The sequence below is a fragment of the Sapajus apella genome, unplaced genomic scaffold (genome assembly GCF_009761245.1).
Source record: "Sapajus apella isolate SASKATOON/1434 unplaced genomic scaffold, GSC_monkey_1.0 scaffold51, whole genome shotgun sequence".
Lineage (NCBI taxonomy): Eukaryota > Metazoa > Chordata > Mammalia > Primates > Cebidae > Sapajus > Sapajus apella.
The window spans coordinates 7496597-7516882 of record NW_022436991.1 but is presented as its reverse complement, the minus strand read 5'-3'; the positions used below and the strand labels follow the sequence as shown (position 1 = coordinate 7516882).

The window sequence follows — 20286 nt, the reverse complement described above, 5'->3', positions numbered from 1 at the left end:
TCACTTGAATCCAGGAGGCGGAGGTTGCAGTGAGCCGATATCGCACCCCTGTATACAACCAAGGGGGAAAAAAAAAAAAAAAAAAAAAAAAAAAAAAAAAAAGAGAAAGAGAGGAAAGTTAGTGAGTATGAGTATATGGCATTAAAGACATTAGTAAGCTGAAAGTGTCTCCTTGATGTAAAGAGGGTAGAAAGCAATTGCAGTTTGTTTCTTTCTTTCTTTTCCTTCTTTTCTTTCTTTCTTCTTCTTTTTTCTTGACAAAGTCTCCCTCTGTCACCCGGCTGGAGTGCAATAGCGCAATCTCAGCTCACTGCAACCTCTGTCTCCTGGATTCAAGCGATTCTCCTGCCTCAACCCCTCAAGTAGCTGGGATTACAGGTGCCTGCCACTGGGCCTGGCTAATATTTATTGATTTATTTTGTATTTTTAGTAGAAACAGTGTTTCACCATGTTGGCCAGGCTGGTCTCAAATTCCGGACCTCAAGTGATCCGCCTGCCTCAGCCTCCCAAAGTGCTGGGATTACAGGCATGAACCACAGTGCCCACCCTCCCCTTTTTAAACTAATATTCACTGTTATTTAATGCCGGAACATCACACCCCCCTGAAAATCCTCCTGCATTTGGTATACAACCCACACTTAGGGGAACACAGGACTGAATGGTTGGCCAATTGATATATACATTGATATCAGGGGTCCAGTTTTGAGTCCTCATCACATTGGGAGGGGAGAGATCAGCTTGAGGCTATGCTGAGCACCTCCAGGTGGTGGTCAACCCAGCCAGCTGGACCTGGCCCCGGGGGACATGCTGGGCCCCGAAGCTACAGACGCAGGCCCTCAATCCTGCCCAACCTCACTGTTTCAGATATCTCCCTCCTGGAGCACAGGCTGGAATGTGGGGCCAATGACATGAAGGTGTCCCTGGGCAAGTGCCAGCTGAAGAGTCTGGGCTTCGAGAAGGTCTTCATGTACCTGAGTGACAGCCGCTGCTCAGGCTTCAGTGACAGAGACAGCCGGGACTGGATGTCCGTAATGACCCCAGCCCGGGATGGCCCCTGTGGGACAGTGTTGACGGTATGTCTTGGCCAGTGGGGCACAGAACCAGAGCACTGCCTGGTTCAAGCTTCCGCTCTATCACTTCCTAGTTGTAGGAGGTTCGGGGTTGTTTAACCTGGCTGTGCCTCAGTTTCATCAACTTTAAAGTGGAGAAATAATAGCACCTACTCCATAGGCGTGTTGAGAGGATTGAACGAGTTAATGTGTTAAAGTGATTAGGACTGCACACAATAAGTGCTCAATAAATGACAGCTTCAAATAAACTTCAAATAAAGAGAGCAATCTATGGTGATAGTTCTCCATTTTACAGACAGGAAAAGTAGGGCTGACAGTAATGATTGTCCCAGCCAGTAGCCATCAGCATTTGGTTCAGAAACTGGTCCTTTCGTCTCCAGTAGTCCTGGAAGGCAAGGTCTGTTTCCTTAATGTACACAGAACCAGGACCTCACTGACAGAGGCCTCCTGAAATGAAACTCAGAGGTAAATGTTTGAGCATTATCTCTCCTACCTCTCTCATTACTGGAGAAAGAAATAAAAAGAAAGAAAAGAAAGAAGGAGAAAGAAAGAAAGAGAGAGAGAGAGAGAAAGAAGGAAGGAAGGAAAGAAAGAGAGAGAAAAGATTTATTGTTGGCTGGGCGTGGTGGCTTATGCCTGTAATCCCAGGACTTAGGGAGGCTGAGGCAGGCGGAAAAGAGGTCAGGAGTTTGAGACCAGCCTGGCCAACACAGAGAAACCCTGTCTCTACTAAAAATAGGAAAATTAGATGGGTATGGTGGTGGGCACCTTTAATCACAGATACTCAGGAGGCTGAGACAGGAAAATCGCTTGAATCCAGAAAGCAGAGGTTGTGGTGTGCCGAGATCGTACCACTGCTCTCCAGCCTGCGTGACAGAGTAAGACTCTGTCTCAAAACAAACAAACAAAAAAGAAATAATGTCATTTTCCAAGGATGGCATTTGAAGTTTTATTAATGATGACTTAGCATATGGCTTTTAGTTTTCAAGAGAGGAAGCACAGGGTGCTCGAAAGAGCCTAGGCTTGTGAGACCTCATAAACTGTGGGCAATCCCTCAGTGACTCTGTTACTATGAACCTCTGTCTTTTCATCCAGAGATATGGCAGCACCACCTCTTAGGGTCACCGAAGGGACTAATGCAATAATGCAGGTATTCAGCTCAGGGTCTAGCACATGACATGTGTGCATGAATGGTCATTGCTGTTATAACTTTTTTTTTTATTTATAAAGAAAAGATGATTAATTGGCTCATAGTTCAGGCTGTACAGGCAGCTTTTTATTGTTGTGGGGTTTTTTTTTTTTTTTGATGGAATCTCCCTCTGTTGCCCAGGCTGGAGCACAGTGGTACAATCTCAGCTCACTGCGACCTCTGCCTCCGGGGTTCAAGTGATTCTCCTGTCTCAGACTCCTGAGTAGATGGGACTACAGGCACCCACCACCGCACCCAGCTACTTTTTGTATTTTTAGCAGAGATGAGGTTTCACCACATTGGCCAGGCTAGTCTCTAACTCCCGACCTCGTGTAATCCACCCACCTGAGCCTCCCAAAGTGCTGGGATTACAGACGTGAGCCACCGCACCCAGCCACAGGCGGCTTTTTATCAAGGAGACTAGGAGAACAGCTCACAAGTAGCCAGAGACCAGCAGATTTGGCTTTGAAGTCCTACTCAGATTTTCATGCCCTTTCTCTCACCCCCACCTCCCATTCCCTGCAACACAGAGGAATGAAACCCATGCCACTTACAGCAACACCCTCTACCTGGCAGATGAGATCATCATCCGTGACCGCAACATCAAAATCAACTTTGCATGCTCCTACCCCCTGGACATGAAAGTCAGCCTGAAGAACTCCCTGCAGCCAATGGTCAGGTGCGGCCAGAGAGAGTTTCTGGGACCCCTAGATGATTCTACACCAAAACCCCTTAACCATGAGCTTCCCTGTCAACTGCCACCTACAGAGAGCTGGGAGTGAGGTCTGGGAATAGGGCTGGCCAGTGGAAAAGCCAGGTATCCTGGAATCCAGGTTCAAACCTAGATTCTCATAAATGATGGCTACGCCCTGGACAGTGGGGGACAGAGTCAGAACACTGCCTGGTTCAAGCCCTAGCTCTGTCACTAATTGTATGAGCTTGAGTGAGTTATTGAGCCTGGCTGTGGGAAGCTGGTAGCCCCTCTCTGGGTGTCAGTATTTTCATCTGTGAAATGGATTTAGCCACACTTGTACTGGCTTTCTTAGAGTACAACAGTGCTCTAAGAATCAAATGATGTGGGAGTTTCCCTTGAGCCCAGGAATTTGAGGCTGCATTGAGCTATGATTGTGATGTGAGTCAGATTCAACCCTCAAACTGATGCAGATGATTCAGATGTGAATCAAATATTAGAGCCTCCACTTTTCAAAGGGGCAGGGTGGTTGTGCCAGAGAGCAGGAAGGGTCTCAGTCCAGACTGCTATGGGACTCTGGGCAAATTGTATTTCACATCTGGAAGGACCTCAGCTTCCTTCCTTCTCTGTAAGTGAAAGGAATTTGATTAAAGAGGGTTTTACAAATTATGATCTTTGCAAGTGTCTTGGTGGGGGCCAAGGGAGGCGCCCTGGAGGAGTGCCTGTAGGGGTAAACCGTTCATACTGGGTGCCACGTAAGGTTTTATTGTTTTTTTAAAAAAATGAACCTGTCACTAAATAAAATGGAAAATCTTCAAATAGGATGAATCACAGGCCAATGATGGAAAAAATAATCGTTGTAATATGAGCTAAGATTTATTTATTTATTTATTTATGACAGAGTCCTGCTTTGCTGCCTAGGCTGGAGTGCAATGATGCAATCTCGGCTGACTGCAACCTCTGCCTCCTGGGTTCAAGCAATTATCCTGTCTCAGCCTCCCAAGTAGCTGGGATTACAGGCACTCACCACCATATCTGGTCAATTTTTGTATTTTTAGTAGAGACGGGGTTTCACTATGTTGGCCAGGCTGGTCTCAAACTCCTGACTTCAGGCAATCCACCCACCTCGACCTCCGAAAGTGCTGGGATTACAGGCTTGAGCCACCGCACCCACCCAATAACAGATTTATTGAGAGCTTACTATATCTCAGGCATTGCGTCCAGTGTTCTGCCTGGAACATCTCATCAAACTCTTATAGCAGCCCTAGGAGATAAAGGTATTATTATTATTATTCCCATTATACTGATGGGACATTGAGGCTCAGCGAAGTTTGAGTGATTTATCCAAAGCTGCAAAGTCTAACAAGTGATAGCGCTGGGATTCAGACATCAGGTCCAGAGCCTCCACTCAACCTTGGAAGCTTGGTTGAGCCTCTCTTCGAAGCTTGCCCATGGTTTTGTACTCTCTTGGCCAGCCAGACTCAGGAAAGGATGCTGGGTGCTGATGACAGTGCACAACTGACTTGGAGGAAGAAGGGTGCTCATTGCAGGCTGTTGGCTGGAGCCTCACCTAGCCAAGCAGTATCCTGGGGCACTGTGGCTCTGTCCTCGGCCTGGTAGGCTCTGGGGAGCAACAAGTGTGTTCACATCTCTATGTTTTTTGGTTTTGTTTTGTTTGGTTAAGAACCCAGGCCTCATTCTATCACCCAGGCTGGAGTGCACTGGCACAATCATAGCTCAATGCAGCCTCGAATTCCTGGGCTTAAGCAATCCTCCCACCTATCTCCCAAGTAGCTAGGACTACAGACACATGCCACAACCCTGGGATATTTTTAAAAATACTTTTGTAGAGATAGAGTCTTGTTATGTGGACCAGGCTAGTCTCAAACTTCTGGCCTTAAGTGATCCTCCTGCCTTGGTCTCCTAAAGTATTGGGATTATAGGCATGAGCCACAGCACCTGATCCCTCAAGTCTCTGTCTTGAGTTAGAGATCTCAACCCAGTCTTCACTGACAACTCAGTTCTCATCTATAAAATGGACTTCCACATTTCAGAGTATTTCTCATGTGCCTTATTTCATGAGGCATCAGCCTTACAAAGTCCTTTGTGGGATCATCCAGTGAAGTTCACATCAGTGTGGCTGTTTTCAGTGTGGTTAAAAATAAATAACTCATTTATAAAGCTCAATCTTCTGATGTAGATGTTAGTACATCACGATGGAGACCAGGACGCAAGTTGTAGTACTCATAATGGCCCAATCCCTTTTAACCTGTTCTAGATTGAGACCAAAGAAGGAATCCAGGTGTTTCAATAATTTGTTGTTTTTTTTCCCCCCATCTTGAAGGCTACAGGGGTAGCAAGTGAGCGATTGGATATGTTACTTGAGATGTGATTGATACATGGACCAGCAGCATCAGCAGTATCCAGCAGCTTGTTAGAAATGCAGGCCCTAGAGCCCCACCCCAAACTGACTGAATCAGAGCCTGCATTTTATCTAGATCCCAGGTTGACCTGTGTGTACTCACTGCAGTTTGCAAAGCAACAGTTAGTGGGTTCCAGTCTTATTGCTGGATAAAAATGCAAATAACTGCAAGGTACTGCCCAGAAATGCAAACCAGAAAAGGTAGCCCATCAGCAAATGTTCTCAGCCTGATCCTCTCACCAACCTTTCTTCCCCTGCAGTGCCCTGGACATCAAAGTGGGCGGGACAGGCATGTTCACTGTGCGGATGGCCCTCTTCCAGAACCCTTCCTACACACAGCCCTACCAAGGCTCCTCCGTGACGCTGTCCACTGAGGCTTTTCTCTATGTGGGCACCATGTTGGATGGGGGAGACCTGTCCCGATTTGCACTGCTCATGACCAACTGCTATGCCACACCCAGTGGTAATGCCACAGACCTCCTGAAGTACTTCATCATCCAGGACAGGTAAGGCAAAGACTCCTACATGGGAACCCATGGGGGGAATTCAGGGGGTTCTTTGGACTTGGATGGAGAAAAATTGCATCTTTTTTTTTTAGACAGAGTCTTGCTCTGTCACTCAGGCTGGAGTGCAAGGAGTGATCTCAGCTCACTGCAACCTCCACCTCCTGGGTTCAAGCAATTCTTCTGCCTCAGCCTCCCAAGTAGCTGGGATTACAGGCATGCACCTGCATGCCCGGCTATTTTTTTTTTTATTTTTAGTAGGGAAAGGTTTTCACCACATTGGCCAGGCTGGTCTTAAACTCCTGACCTCGTGATCCACCTGCCTCGGTCTCCCAAAGTACTGAGATTACAGACATGAACCACCATGACCAGCCGGAAAATTGCATCTTTATATTCATTACCCTTTAGCTGAAACTTAGCATTCCCATCCATTATAAATACAGGCAACAAACTCAGAAATATTAGCAGGTCCTGTGAAGCCATTTATGGTCATCAATACTTTTTAGGCACTATAGCATTAGAATTTTCACTAGCCCTTATTATTCAATGCATTATCAAAAACCTACATATTTGCAAATATATATTTATGTATAATATATATACACAATGATATGCATTTTATATTTCAAATGTCTTATTTTTTTGCTTGTTTGATTTGGTTTGGTTTTTTTGAGATAGGGTCTCACTCTGTCACTCAGGCTGGAATACGGTCACTTGATCATAGCTCATACCACCATACCTAGCTAGCAAATGTTTTTAATATTTTGAGAATGGCACTTCAATTTCATTGGTTTCCTTTACAATCTTTTAAATATTTTTATTTTGTGCATTTAAAAATACTATTTTTGAGGGGGGATGCACAAGTTTCAGCAGGGAGCTGAGTAGGGTTTGCAATTCAGAAAATGGTAAGAAACCTGATGGAAAGGCATGCCCAAGGCAGCGGGCAGCCCAGCACCTGGGGGAGGAGTAAGGTATGGGCATGGTTAGCCAAGGGCCAGTTGAAACTAGGAGGACACAGGTGTGCTAACTTTTACTCAAGAGGCACAAGATGACTGTGAATCTTACCACGAGAGGGTAGTTCACTTTCTCATTCATAAGTTGAAAAGATATTTTGGAAGCTTGCTGTGTGTCAAGCTCTGTGGATTTCACAGTAAATAGAAGGAAGAAAAACCTCTGCTCTCATACAGTTTGTATTCTAAAGCAGGAGGACCAACAATGAAATGAAAGTGAAATATATAGTATGTTAATGACAAAGAAGTTATAGAAGAATGAAAGCAGGAGAAGAAGAGAGACATTTGCGACTTTAATTGCATAGTCAGAGAGAGCATTCCTGAGAGACAGTGGTCTGTTTTTATTAGGTTATCTCAGGGTCTGCCTGGTTACATCAAGGGAATATTTTCAGGTGGGTGCTAATATGATATTCATACCTCTTCGTTATCTGGAATCTCCCTTTGCAATAAAAATAAAGCAGAAGTCTGTTTTAGAGGGTTTGGCAATTAACAGTGTCTAACTCAAACTTAATACAACCCCTTTGTTGACCTTGTCCTCATTGTATGGCCTGGTTCTATTTATGGGAAGTGATACTTGTTTGCCATCTTGAGGTCATGACTTAAAGATTCTTCTAGAAAATAAATGTATTTCAGTAAAAAATGTAAGTAGATTTTAAAAAATAGTAAGTAAATAATAATACAAATGTTGGGATACACAAGAAAATGCTCACGAAGGTGGTATCTCAACAAAGAAGAAGAAAACTGAAATTTGGAAACTGTTGGCATGACCTTGATTGGAGCATCGCAGAGATTTGGGTTCAAATCTTGGCTTTGCCATTTCTTAGTTTTAAGAAACAGGTCAGCTTAGCTCTCTGGGTTTTCCTGTTCTCAGACATAAATGAGGATAAATAATACCTGCTATACTGGGATTTTAAAACTTGTTTTTCAGGAGTATAAAAGTACAGCAGGGAGGCCAAGGCAGGCGTATCACGAGGTCAGGAGTTCAAGACCAGCCTGGCCAAAATGATGAAACCCCATCTCTACTAAAAATACAAAAATTAGCTGAGTGTGGTGGCATGTGCCTGTAATCCCAGCTACTCAGGAGGCTGAGACAAGAGAATTGCTTGAACTGGGAGGCAGAGGTTGCAGTGAGCCAAGATCGCACCACTGCACTCCAGTCTAGGTGACAGAGCAAGACTCCATGTAAAAATAAAATAAAATGAAAGTACGGCAGGCACATTGTGGAAAACTTGGAAAGTTCTTTAAAAGATGCAAGAAAAAATGTAGGTGTGTCTATATGTTTCCATGTGGGTGGGTGTGGGAGCTGGGGTGAGAACTACCAGTCTAGGAGAGATGTCAGAACCTCACAAGGCATGAAAAGAGGAGACAAGTTGGGGAGACAGTGAAAGTGATTGGAGGGGACACATGGATGTCCAGCTTGGCTTGAGCACATGGAGCCCTCACAGGCCATACTGTCTGCCTGTCAGGAGTCGGGTCCACTCAACCTCAGGGCTTTTCGCTTGCCAGGTAGAGTCTGCACTTTTGGGGCCAGATCTGAATTATGGGAGACACAAGAGTGAAAAACATTCCCAGAAGTTTCCTTCTCAGTTTTGCAGTCAGTGTTCAGCCTCCTTCCTAAATCAACTTTGAGCAAATAGTGCAGAATGGCAGATAGGGTGCCCAGTTTGCCTTCTCGGAATGCCCATGGGTATCCCTGACTCAGCCCAGCACATGGGAGTCTCTGCATGCTCTGTTTCAGGTTTCTCCTTGTAACTGTGTTTGGGCACAATTGTGTATATGCACAGATGGGTGCACACACGCCAATTTCATCAGTGGCTCTTGGTACCCGGAGGTTTCCATCGTTATAATTATACCAGGCACATGTAGATAGCACATGTAGCTAATAATTTTTTAATGTTATTCCTGGGAAATCAGGAAGGGCTGACTTTTGGACAGTTTCACATAGTAGCTAATAATTTTTAAATTTTATCCCTGGGAAATCAGGAAGTGCTGACTTTTGGATAGTTTCAGCCCTGCACTGATGACAGTTTCACTTTAGTATCAAATATATAAAACACCTTTGGCATACTACACACAGTTCAGAAAAAACAAACAAACAAACAAACAAAAAAAAAACTAATCCTTACAGCTGTCTGATAACATGGCTGCAATTATTTCCTCGAATGATCCACCTGCCTTGGCCTCCCAAAGTGCTGTGATTACAGGTGTGAGCCACCACGCCTGGCCAGCTGCAATTATTTCCTATGTACAGATGAAGAAATTAGGGCACAAAGAGATTAAGTAAGTTGTCCCAAGGTCACACAGCTAAAAGGTGACAGAGCAATATTTGAACCCAGGAAGTCTGGCTCCAGAGTCTTTGTTTAACCAATCACATGAAATGGTGTGTAACCCTCCCAGATGCCCACACACTAAAGACTCAACTGTCCAAGTGGTGGAGAACGGGGAGTCCTCCCAGGGCCGATTTTCCGTCCAGATGTTCCGGTTTGCTGGAAACTACGACCTAGTCTACCTGCACTGTGAAGTCTATCTCTGTGACACCACAAATGAAAAGTGCAAGCCTGTGAGTCACCTCCCCTCCCCCAGCTCATCTCTTATAACCAAAGACATTTGGTCACAAAGAAAACAAATCAACATTGTTTCCCTGTAGAATGAGCAATAAGATGAGGTGGGCATGGCCAGGCAGGAAACCTAGGCCACCAGGAAATCAGGTGCGATCAGTGAAGTGCGGCAGGCTGGCAAACGCTCTGGCTTATCTGCAAGCTTGTGTTCAAATAACAAGAGCTGACATTTTTAAGCACTGTGTCCACCTCACTTGTGTTAACTTTGAATGCTTCACTGCAACTCTATAAGGGAGGTGTTATTAGTTCCCTTTCCTCATGAGGAGGGGAGCTCAGAGAATTTGAATGACTTGCCTGAGGTCATGCATCTAACTAGCAAATGGCAGAACTGGGACATGCATGCGCCCCCGTATACAGATCTCCTAAAAACTTCTGCCTGGGGCAGGAGGAGGCACCTATGAGGTCTGCAGTCCACTCCACATGGCAGAACCACTTGCAGGTTCCCTCATGGAGGGTGTTTTTCTATTGCCCTCTCCCTATAGACCTGCTCTGGGACCAGATTCAGAAGTGGGAGTGTCATAGATCAATCCCGTGTCCTGAACTTGGGTCCCATCACACGGAAAGGTAAGAGAGCCACTCGCTTCTCAACATTCCTGGCTAGGAATAATCTCTGGAGAAGAAGAGGGATAACAGAGCCTGGCGCCTTGTCACCTTACTGAGCTCTGAAGAACTGGGAGCAAGTGGATGCTCTGGGGCAAGGTGGAAAACAGGCTGCCTTCCTTTTACTATTCCCATTCATCCACCCATTCATTGTACATATATGATTGGTAGATGAATGTGACACAGGACACAAGCATGGCCAGACAGGCATGTGGAAATCTTGATCATCCAGATATGTTTGCATACATGGGAGGTCACATACATACATTCATATTTGTAGTAGATGTGTGCCTACTCTGTGTCTAGGGGTCTTGTGATGAGCAGAAGTAGATGGCCCTGCTCACATGGAACTTGTGAATCAGTGAAGAAGGTGCCATTTGAATAATCCCATGTAGACGTGGGATCTGGGTGGTGCCAGTTGATGGCACCACCTAAGATTAAGTGCAGGGCCTGCAAGCACTGATCTTAGGAGCAGTTTAGGAAGGGTCAGAATCCCGTAGCCTCCAGCTTCATGACTCCTAAACCATAATTTCTAATCTTATAGCTAATTTCTTAGTCCTAAAAAGGGAGTCTAGTCCCCAGGCAAGAAAGAGGTTTGTTTTTAATAAGGGCTGTTATCTTCTTTGTTTTAAACTATAAATTAAAGTCCTTCCAAAGTTAGTTCAGCCTACACCCAGGAAGAAACAAGGACAGTTTAAAAGTTAGAACCAAGATGGAGTCGGCTAGGTTAGCTCTCTTTCACTGTGAGAGTCATAGTTTTGCAAAAGTGGTTTTAAGAGTACAGGTTGGGCAAAAGGCCTATGGTAGGAGGGACCCCTGCCTGTTTAAAGAACTCAGAGAAGGCCAGGCAGGCTGGAAAGAAGGGAATGGAGTGGGATGAGCTACTGTAGACCGTGCAGGGCCTTGCAGTTCTTACTAAGGTTTGGGGCCTTTCTTCTGAAAGCAGTGAGGGCCCCGATGGGTCTGAAGTAGGGGAGTAACATGATCGCATTTGGGCTTTGAAGAGCTCACTCTGCCTGCGAGGAGAAAAGTGGATTGAAGGGATTTCTCCCAGGCTGCTTGCCAATCTCATGCATTCTTTTTTTCACTGTTCCTTCCGTTTTCCTCCAAAGGTGTCCAGGCCACAGTCTCAAGGGCTGCTTTTAGCAGCTTGGGTAAGTCTGTTTTTTTTTTTTTTTTTTTTTTACCAGGTACAGGAAGTTCTTTTCCAGTTCCTTGAAGTGCTGCATGGGGTGGGGGGCAGAGACAGAAGACAATGTAAACATCGGGCTCCACCGCATGGAGCTCAAGGGAAGACCCTTACCCAGATAGGGACTAGCTGGAGGTGTGGAAGGGAACAAGGTGAAAGTCGGGGTTCTGGTGAGACAAAGCAGGGGGGCCTGGGAACTCAGAGCAAGGTGGGTTTGGAGGGAGCACCGCAGGGTGTGGGAAGGGAGATGGGGGACATTTCCTATTCCAGTGCACTTCATTTTAAATAAACTGGGTACAGGAGCATTATGAAAGGAGAACCAAAGGACAGAACAGGTCCTCTCTGCAGTGGGACCTGTTCCAGAACTCTCCTAGGGGGCTTCTGTTAACTTTTAATGCTTCATAGCAACTCTATAAGGGAGGTGTTACTAGTTCCATTTTCTAAATGAGGAGAGGGGCTCAGAGAAAGTGAGTGGTTCTACATCTACCTATTAATTGCTAGAGCTGGGACATGTACCCTGGTATACAGATCACTTATTTTACACACACACTTACTATAGACTTGTACCCAAAGAGTACGCACACACTCCAGATCTGCATCTTGTGCACTTCCTGAAGCCCCAAGGCTCTTCTCTAACCCCTTCTTCTAGATTCATTCAATAGGTGAGAAATATTCCTTGAGTGCTACTATGTACCAAGAACCATGCTTAATTCTGGGGTGAACATAGTAAACAAGAAACCCCACTTCTCTGCTTCTTTGCTCTTCTGACTCCCGGAGGTCCCCAGAGTGTGCTGGAGGGCTGGGCTTGAGCTCTGAAGAGGTAACGGTAACTGTGGAAATGCCTGGAATGCCTGGACCTAGGGCTGTACATATGTACACACACCTATGCTGTCTCCCAATAGTACCTGTGTGCACACAGGCACAGGCATGCCCAGATAAGCACTAAGAATGTAAGTCATCCAGACCTGTTTGCCCACACACACAAGGTCACATACATTCACTCCTGTTTGCACATACCGATGCACAGGAAGCGGCAGTCATATGTATGCATATTTGTGTGTGCAGATATACACACACTTACTGGAAACCTGTACCCAAAGGGTATGCACACACAGCAAATGTGCATCTTGGGTACTTCCTGAAGCTCCAGGGATCCGCTCTAACACCTTTTTCTAGATTCATTCAAGAGGCGACAAATATTCGTTGAGTAATACCATGTGCCAGGAGCCATGCTTAGGGCTGGGGTGAACACAAAGGTCAAACAAGAAACCCTGCTTCTCCGCTTCTTTGCTCTTCTGACCACAAAGGCCAGGGACAGGTGGCATTTTTTTTTTTTTTTTTTTTGAGACGGAGTTTCACTCATGTTACCCAGGCTGGAGTGCAATGGCGCGATCTCGGCTCACCGCAACCTCCGCCTCCTGGGTTCAGGCAATTCTCCTGCCTCAGCCTCCTGAGTAGCTGGGATTACAGGCACGCACCACCATGCCCAGCTAATTTTTTGTATTTTTAGTAGAGACGGGGTTTCACCATGTTGACCAGGATGGTCTCGATCTCTTGACCTCGTGATCCACCCGCCTCGGCCTCCCAAAGTGCTGGGATTACAGGCTTGAGCCACCGCGCCCGGCCACAGGTGGCATTTTTATGGCCCTTGGTTTTCATGGCTACTGAATTATCTAAAAGTCTAGGTGAAAAGCACATATATGCAACAGCTACCTGGATCCACAGAGGTTGTTACACTAACCTGGGCTTTTTTTTTCTTTCTTTCTTTCTTTTAAGATGGAGTCTGCTCTGTTGCCCAGGCTGGAGTGCAGTGGCACAATCTTGTCTCACTGCAACCTCTGCCTCCTGGGTTCAAGCAAGTCTCCTGTCTCAGCCTCTCCAGTAGCTGGAACTACAGGCGTGCACCACCACGCCCAGCTAATTTTTGTATTTTCTAGTAGAGATGGGGTTTCTCCGTGTAGCCAGGCTGGTTTAAACTCCTGACCTTAGGTGATCCGCCTGCCTTGGCCTCCCAAAGTGCTAGGATTAAAGGTGTGAGCCACTCTGCCTGGCTAACCAGGTATTTGATTTGACTAGTCCAGCCCAGTACTGATGAGCTCAGAGCTGGAGAGTCACGGCATTCCTAAGAAGCTTGCCCTCTGTTGCTATCCCCCAAAGGTCTTTAGGGATGGTTGAGTAGGTTGTGCACTGCACAAGAGTGCCCTGTTGTGAAGGTACCAAGCCTAGTGCCAGAAGAAAGACCACCTTTTTCAAATCGGTCCACCTTTTTCAGGAGAGATAAGGAAGAAGCTTCCTTTTTCTAGGAGACCAGCCCAGAGAGAGTGTCCTTGTCTGATTGGTCAGTCTAGAGGAGGCAGCTTATGTTAATTTGCACAAAAGTGCAGCAGTACTAGCAGTTGCCCTATAACTGTTTTCTTTTCAGGGCTCCTGAAAGTCTGGCTGTCTCTGCTTCTCTCCGCCACCTTGACCCTGACATTTCAGTGACTGACAGCAGAAAGCCCTATGCTCCATGGCTGCCAGCTCACCTCCTGCTGGGCAGAGGGCATGATGCAGGCCAGCACTCCAGCCACAGAAAAGGGAGTTCATGCTTTGGTCAGCCTGCCTTCTTTTCTCCCCCTTAATCCTGGCTGTCGAGAAACAGCCTGTGTCTTTAAATGCTGCTTTCTCTCAAAATGGGACTCGTGATGGTGTACCCTGAGGCCCCTGTCTCCTAAGAGAATGTGGCAAAATAATGATTTTTAATCTCTGTCTTTGAAGTCATCCATTCATTCAACAAGTATTTACTGAACTCTACCATGTAATAAACATGTGTGATGCTAAGGATCCTATGGTGGGAAAAACAGCCCCATGCCCTGTCCTCATGGAGTTCAGTCTGCTTGGTAAGGCTGGGTTCTGCTGTGTGACCTTAGATAGGATACACAATGTCTCTGAGCTTCATCCATTCATTCATTCATATTTGCTGAGCATCTACTATGTGCCAGGCACTATGTGCTAGATGCCAGGGACATAGCAGTGAACGAGGCAGACATAATCCCTGCCCCAGCCTCCCACCCCCAGAGTTTTCTATCTGTTAGGAGAGAGAGAACTTGAACAAGTAATTCTAAGTAGGTCAGGCACTTCAGAAATGAGGCCATAGGCCAGGTGCAGTGGCTCGTGCCTTTAATCCCAGCACTTTGGAAGGTTGAGGCGACAGTGAGGATCACCGCCGCCTCAGCCTTCCAAAGTGCTGGGATTAAAGAGTTTGAGATCAGCCTGGGCAACAAGACCCCACCTCTACAAATAAAAATTTTAAATTAACTGGGCATGGTACCACGTGCCTGTAGTTCCAGCTACTTGGGAGGCTGAGGTGGGAGAATCCCTTGACCCTGAGAGGTCAAGGCTGCAGTGAGCTGAGATCGTGCCAATGCACCCTAGCCTGAGTGACAGAGCAAGATTCTGTCATAAAAAAAAAAAAAAGGAACAATAAATGACAGTGTACCAGGGCCTGCTGATTCTGTCTCACGGAGACAATAGTGATGGCCTCAGAAGGTTCATTCAGTTTTCCAGAAACATTTATCTGAGCATGTCATATCTGCCAGGCACTGTGGTAGGTGCTGGGAAACACTGATTAATAAGACAATTAAACACTGATGAGTAAGTCCCTGCTTATAGGAGTCTCCCAGTCCTTAGAGATAATAAGGAGTAAGCAAGTCATGGTCAGGTACCTGAATATCCTCAGGACTCCCTCCAATCATTGGACATCTCCCTCCCAATCCAGAAGGTTCCCTGGAAGACCAACTTCCAGAGACACACCAAGAGTGGAGAACAGATCCATGACCCCCCTTTGTAGGGGATGCTTTGTGGGTATGGAGGTCCCCCAGGATGGGGCGGCTGGTTACAGGAGACCAAGATACCCCTCTGGTCTCTGGACTTCTGTGCCACTTGGATAAAAGAAATCCAATTTCTATGGGAACTCTCTGCTCTGCCACCAGCTGCTTCCCTGGACTCCAGCTGTGGCTTTTCACGAGAGGCCAAGGCCCTCCTTGGCACACTATTAGAACCCTTTGATCCCAGGAAAAGCCACACGTGTGTATTGGCAAATGGGGGCTGCTAGGACAGTGTGTCTTAAGTCAAGGGGCCTCTTATCACACTGACACACATGGAAAACCTTGACATAAGAGCTGTGGAGGAAGACCATGGGCTGATCCCAGCCCCTGTCCACTGTCGGGCCATGACTGACAGCGTACACATTCATCTGTGCTTGCACTCCGATACAACAGGACATAAAGGAAAAATCTGTGCCAAGATCAATAAAGCCATAGAGACAAGGACCAAAGACAAGACCTGGCAGGGGAAAGAAAGCACATCAGAATTACTCCTTCAGTCGCTCGGTTCTTTTTCGTTGCCTTTCTTGTTTTCTATCAATTATTCAGCTCAATGTATTCAACAGATATTTTGAGCATAAATTCAATGCCAGGCAATTTAAATGTACCATGGAAACAGCAAATAATCAAAACAGAGCCCTTGCTGGTAGAGAGCTTATATTTAAAAGGCAGATACATTTAAACAACTATGTGCAATGTGATAGATGGTGACAATTTCTGACGGGGAAGAAAAAGCAAGGATGGGTGATAGAGCAATATGGGTGTTATTGGATGTAAAATGATCAGAGAAAGCCTCTCTGCTGAGCAGAGGCTAAAAGAAGTGAAGGAATGAACCAAGGGCATATCTGAAGAATGGCAGGCAGAATAGCAGGTGTGAAGGTCCTGAGGTAGGATCTTGTGTCTGTCCTCTAAGACTGACTCCCTACACTTGGACAGCCTTAAGTTTGAAGAATTGCTCACTGTAGAGGGTCTGGGGATGCATGTGATGAATTTGCTCATGTGTTTACTCAAGAATTACGTACTAAGTACTGATTAGAACTGCAGAGACAGGCTCCCTGTCCACAAATATCTTTTTTTTTTCTTCTTTTTTGGAGACAGAATCTTGCTCTGTTGCCCAGGCTGGAACACAGTGGCATGATCTAGGCTCACTGTAATCTCTGCCTCCTGGGTTCAAGCGATTCTTCTGCCTCAGCCTCTCGAGTAGCTGGGCCTACAGGCATGCACCGCCACACCTAGATAATTTTTGTATTTTTAGTAGAGATGGGGTTTCACCATGTTGCCCAGGCTGGTCTTGAACTCCTGACCTCAAGTGATCTGCCCGCCTTGGCCTCCCAAAGTGCCTCCCAAAGTGTTGGGATTACAGGCATGAGCCACCACACCTAGCCTCTGTCCACAAATTTCTTAACAGCTTTTAGAAGGAGACAGATAAGTTGGCAGGTGAATGCGATTGGAATTAGCCCTTTGAGACCTAGGAGCAAAGAAGAGGTGTACCTGTGGAGTTAGGAAAGACTTCCTGGAAGACGTGATAACATAGGAGGAAGCTGGGTGTAGAATGATGCAGGCTGAGGGAATAGCGAATGCAAAGGCTTGAAGATGAGGAAGAGGCCAGACAACCACAGATTGCCTCGAGCAAGCAATGTGTGGTGGAGAAGTTGTAGGTGAGGTTGGAACTGTAAATAGGGGTCAGATCCCAGGGAGCATAGAGTGCTGGGAATGGGAGATAATGCCAACCAGCCGATGTTACATTGATCTCTGGCTGCAGGGGAGAGAACAGAAACAAAAAGAATAAAAATGAAAGCAGAGAGACCCATTAGGCAGCTATTAAAATCACTCTGGACAGGGTACAGAGGCTCAGGGCTGTTATCCTGGCACTATGGGAGGGCAAGGCAAGAAGATCATTTGAGCCAAGTGTTTAAGACCAGCCTGGGGAACAGCAAGACGCTGTCTCTACAAAACAATTTAAAAGTTAGCTAGATGTGGTGGCCCACAACTGTAGTCGCAGCTACTCAGGAGGCTAAGGTGGGAGGATTATTTGAGCCCAGGAGATCAAGGCTGCAGTGAGCCTGTGATCACGTAACTGCCCTGTAGCCTGGGCAACAGAGTAAGACCCTTGCTCAAAAAAAAAAAAAAAAAAAAAAAAAATTACCTTCATAAGGAATGATGGGCTGAATTTAGATTGGTGAGGTGCTGATGGAGAAGAAAGGATTATTGGAAATGGGGGTAGAGGGAAAAAGAAAGGAGCTTGGAAAGGAAGAGGCCAAGTTTCTAGCTTAGATGATTGGGAGGGCAGTGGCGCCTTTGATTAAAATCAATGATACAATGAGGAGGAGGAGATTTGGGGAATTCAGTGAGCTCAGAGTTGCATTTGCTGAGTTTGAGGTGTCTCAAGCATCTCAGCTGCAGTGAGGGGTCCAGCAGTCAATAGGTAGATGGAACTGAAGTTCAAGGGAGTAGCAAAAGCTGGGAATACAGATTCAGAACTCACCAGCCTGGAGACAGTGTGTGAAACCATGAGATACCTTGATACCTCCTAGGGAGAGTTCATGAAGTGACAAGAAAAATGGGACCTAACCAGCATTCCTAGGGACAGGATCTTGCAGCAACAGAGCAGAAATCTCCAAGTAGAAATAGGAGAATCACCAAAATACTATCATGTGGAGTCAAGGAAATGCAAGGTACCCAGAAAAAGCAGTAAGCAAATCCAATCACAAAGGAGCAGAAACAAACTACACAGTGGATTTGGCTATGAGACCATCTTAGCAGGGAGGTTTTGGCTGCATGGTTCAGATTGGAATGGAGAGGTCAGGAGAGGGATGGAGGAACTGACTTTGAAAAGGAGGAAGATCGCCCTATCAGAAGTTGGAGGGGAAGGAGTGGAGGACGGAAGCCATTATTTATATGTTTATAGGGGAAGGAGAGAGGCCAAGTGTTGTGGCCTAAATTGTTTTTGAAGTAGGGTTCAAGATACCTGCTGAGAGTGAGTGGATGATGATAGCCTCAGAGACCATTTAAGGGGAATTGGAAGGTTAAGACGGGCCACTAGGAAGACGGGTGAGCACCCAGCTGGATTGAATGGATCAGTAGGCTATTTAGTGGGTCCCAGTTGTTATAAGTTCCACATTTTAGAGACTTTTCTCCAGCTGCTCTAGGAGTAGAGAAGGTGGCTTGTAGCACCTTTTCTTTTTCCAGGTTGAGGTTTTATAGAAGGTGTTACCAATGCCAAGATCCTCTGGCTCCCTTGCCTCCAGTTGCCTTGGCTCCTTAAGGAGCCCCAAAGTGACACAAAAGAGACTGCCATTTTTTTTCTGAGAAAGCTTTGGCTCTTTTATTAAGTCATGATTTCTACCATGGCATGAAGACCAGGTCCAACCCTGGAATTTAAAAGTCCAAGAAACTCTACAGCCTCTTCTCAATCTCATGCCTTCCAATCTCTAGGGCAGGCTACATATCAAAAGGGATTAGAACAGAGGCTACTCTGATGCTTCTTTTGTCCAGGAAGCTTTGTCTGTCCTTTGCCGTTCCAAAATCCATCATCACCATATTAGCCATTCCCAGACTCCTCAGCATTGGAAATCTGGAGTTGGGTGGATTCTAGGGACCAAGAAATGGAATTCTATGGAAACATCCACACTCCCTCCCTTTCTTTCCTTATTTTCCTCCTTGCTGTAACTGGCCCCAAGCTCAATGGCCTTCAGGAAAAAGCAGAAATGTTCCAAGATGATTAGCTAGGAACACAAGGAACAATTGAAAATCCATTGTGCAAACAACTGCCTGTTTGATTTTCTCTTTCCTTCCCTTTGGGCATTGAGCTTCCTTTCAATTTGTGTTTGGTTTCTGGTAATAAATATAGCACCAGTGCCATTGATTTATTATGAAGATTAAATATGAGAAATCGTGGAGGTAAAGTAGTGTCCAGTGTGTTCAGCCTTCAGCACACGGCACTATTGTTTGTAGGAAGCATTTGCAGGATGCTGAGGCACCTGGAAGGGTTTACATTGTGAGGGGAGGGCCCTTCTTTTACCATCCTTTGCGTAAATGGTTTATCTCACCTCCATTCAACAAGCCCAGTGTGTGACCTAGAACTCCGATCATACCTGTGCACCAATTGAGGAGAGCCACATGGGTGGGAAATTGCAATAAAAAGCCCACAGCAGGCTGCATTCCCATGGTTGGCCCTAGGAGGAGGAACGCTTTGTTCTCACTGGAGGTAAGTCCTGCTTTAAGTCCCGGGAGGCTTTCTCCTAATCTTGGGAAATCTTGACCCACTGGGCTTCCTAGGGTTTTTTGTTTCTGGAAATTTTCAGAACCCAGCAAGGAGTATGGACCCTGGCCATTGTCAAGTTCTCCAGATACCACTCTATGTCCAACTCAGCCATGCTTCCAGTCATCTCCCAAGCACCAGGCCTAGAGATGCCACACTCTCCCTTGCCCCAGATGCCCCCACCGGGGAGCCAGGCCTCCACTTGCGATCTCATCTCTAAGAATCACCAGTCCTGGGTGCACCTCATCCCTACTATCTCATGCATACTCACTATGTCCCTGCCAGAAACAAATCTCTATTTTCCACTGAAGTCTTTCAGAGGTTGTAGGAAGTTATCCAAAGATTTGCCCATTCAGGGAAAGGATTTCCCAGAAAAGTAAATACCATCTGAATGTTGGCAGGCTTTTTGCAGCTCTTTCTTTCTGCCTCACAACCCCCCAGCCCCCACTGATTCATTTATTCATCCCTTAATCCTCTACTGAGTACCCGTTGTGTGTCAGATTCTGTGCGAGGAGCAAGGAACAGGGGACTCAGTTTGGCATGGTTTCACACTCACAGAAATCTGCATGCATAGAGGACATTTCAGGGGGCTCTTAGCAACACCAGTGCATAAAACTAAGAAAGGGCAGCCACTACTTTTGTGTGCGGGTATTCACAGTCACCGTATCCCTCTTTCTCTATCCAATCTCCAGAGAGCCTCTACCTCCACCTGAGCAGGGGCCATCCTGAGACCCTTCTAGGACATTCTGGAGTACCAACCAGCTCTAAGCTTGCCTTTGGTTTGCTTACTGTCAACTTCATACCCCTGGCAAGTCTCCTACTTCCATTATCTCACTTCATCTGTCCACAAGTCACACCTACTTTGAAACA

General features: G+C 46.1%; 2 protein-coding genes across 6 annotated transcripts in view; both read left to right on the top strand.

Moving 5' to 3' along the window:
• The window catches only part of UMOD (uromodulin), a 20054-nt gene extending 6012 nt beyond the window's left edge, over positions 1 to 14042 (top strand). For 2 of the 4 annotated variants that reach the window (XM_032242848.1, XM_032242851.1), the window contains exons 5-11: positions 865 to 1073; positions 2790 to 2938; positions 5633 to 5878; positions 9283 to 9445; positions 9986 to 10067; positions 11216 to 11257; positions 13715 to 14042. In XM_032242848.1, the coding sequence (XP_032098739.1) occupies positions 865 to 1073; positions 2790 to 2938; positions 5633 to 5878; positions 9283 to 9445; positions 9986 to 10067; positions 11216 to 11257; positions 13715 to 13776 (953 nt within the window). In that variant the 3' untranslated portion in view covers positions 13777 to 14042. The remainder of the gene's footprint in view (positions 1 to 864; positions 1074 to 2789; positions 2939 to 5632; positions 5879 to 9282; positions 9446 to 9985; positions 10068 to 11215; positions 11258 to 13714) is intronic. The other 2 variants (XM_032242849.1, XM_032242850.1) reach the window with 2 other exon arrangements.
• Positions 14043 to 17231: 3189 nt separating this feature from the next.
• The window catches only part of GP2 (glycoprotein 2), a 28013-nt gene continuing 24958 nt past the window's right edge, over positions 17232 to 20286 (top strand). For both annotated transcript variants that reach the window (XM_032242845.1, XM_032242847.1), the window contains exon 1: positions 17232 to 19362. In XM_032242845.1, the coding sequence (XP_032098736.1) occupies positions 19321 to 19362 (42 nt within the window). In that variant the 5' untranslated portion in view covers positions 17232 to 19320. The remainder of the gene's footprint in view (positions 19363 to 20286) is intronic.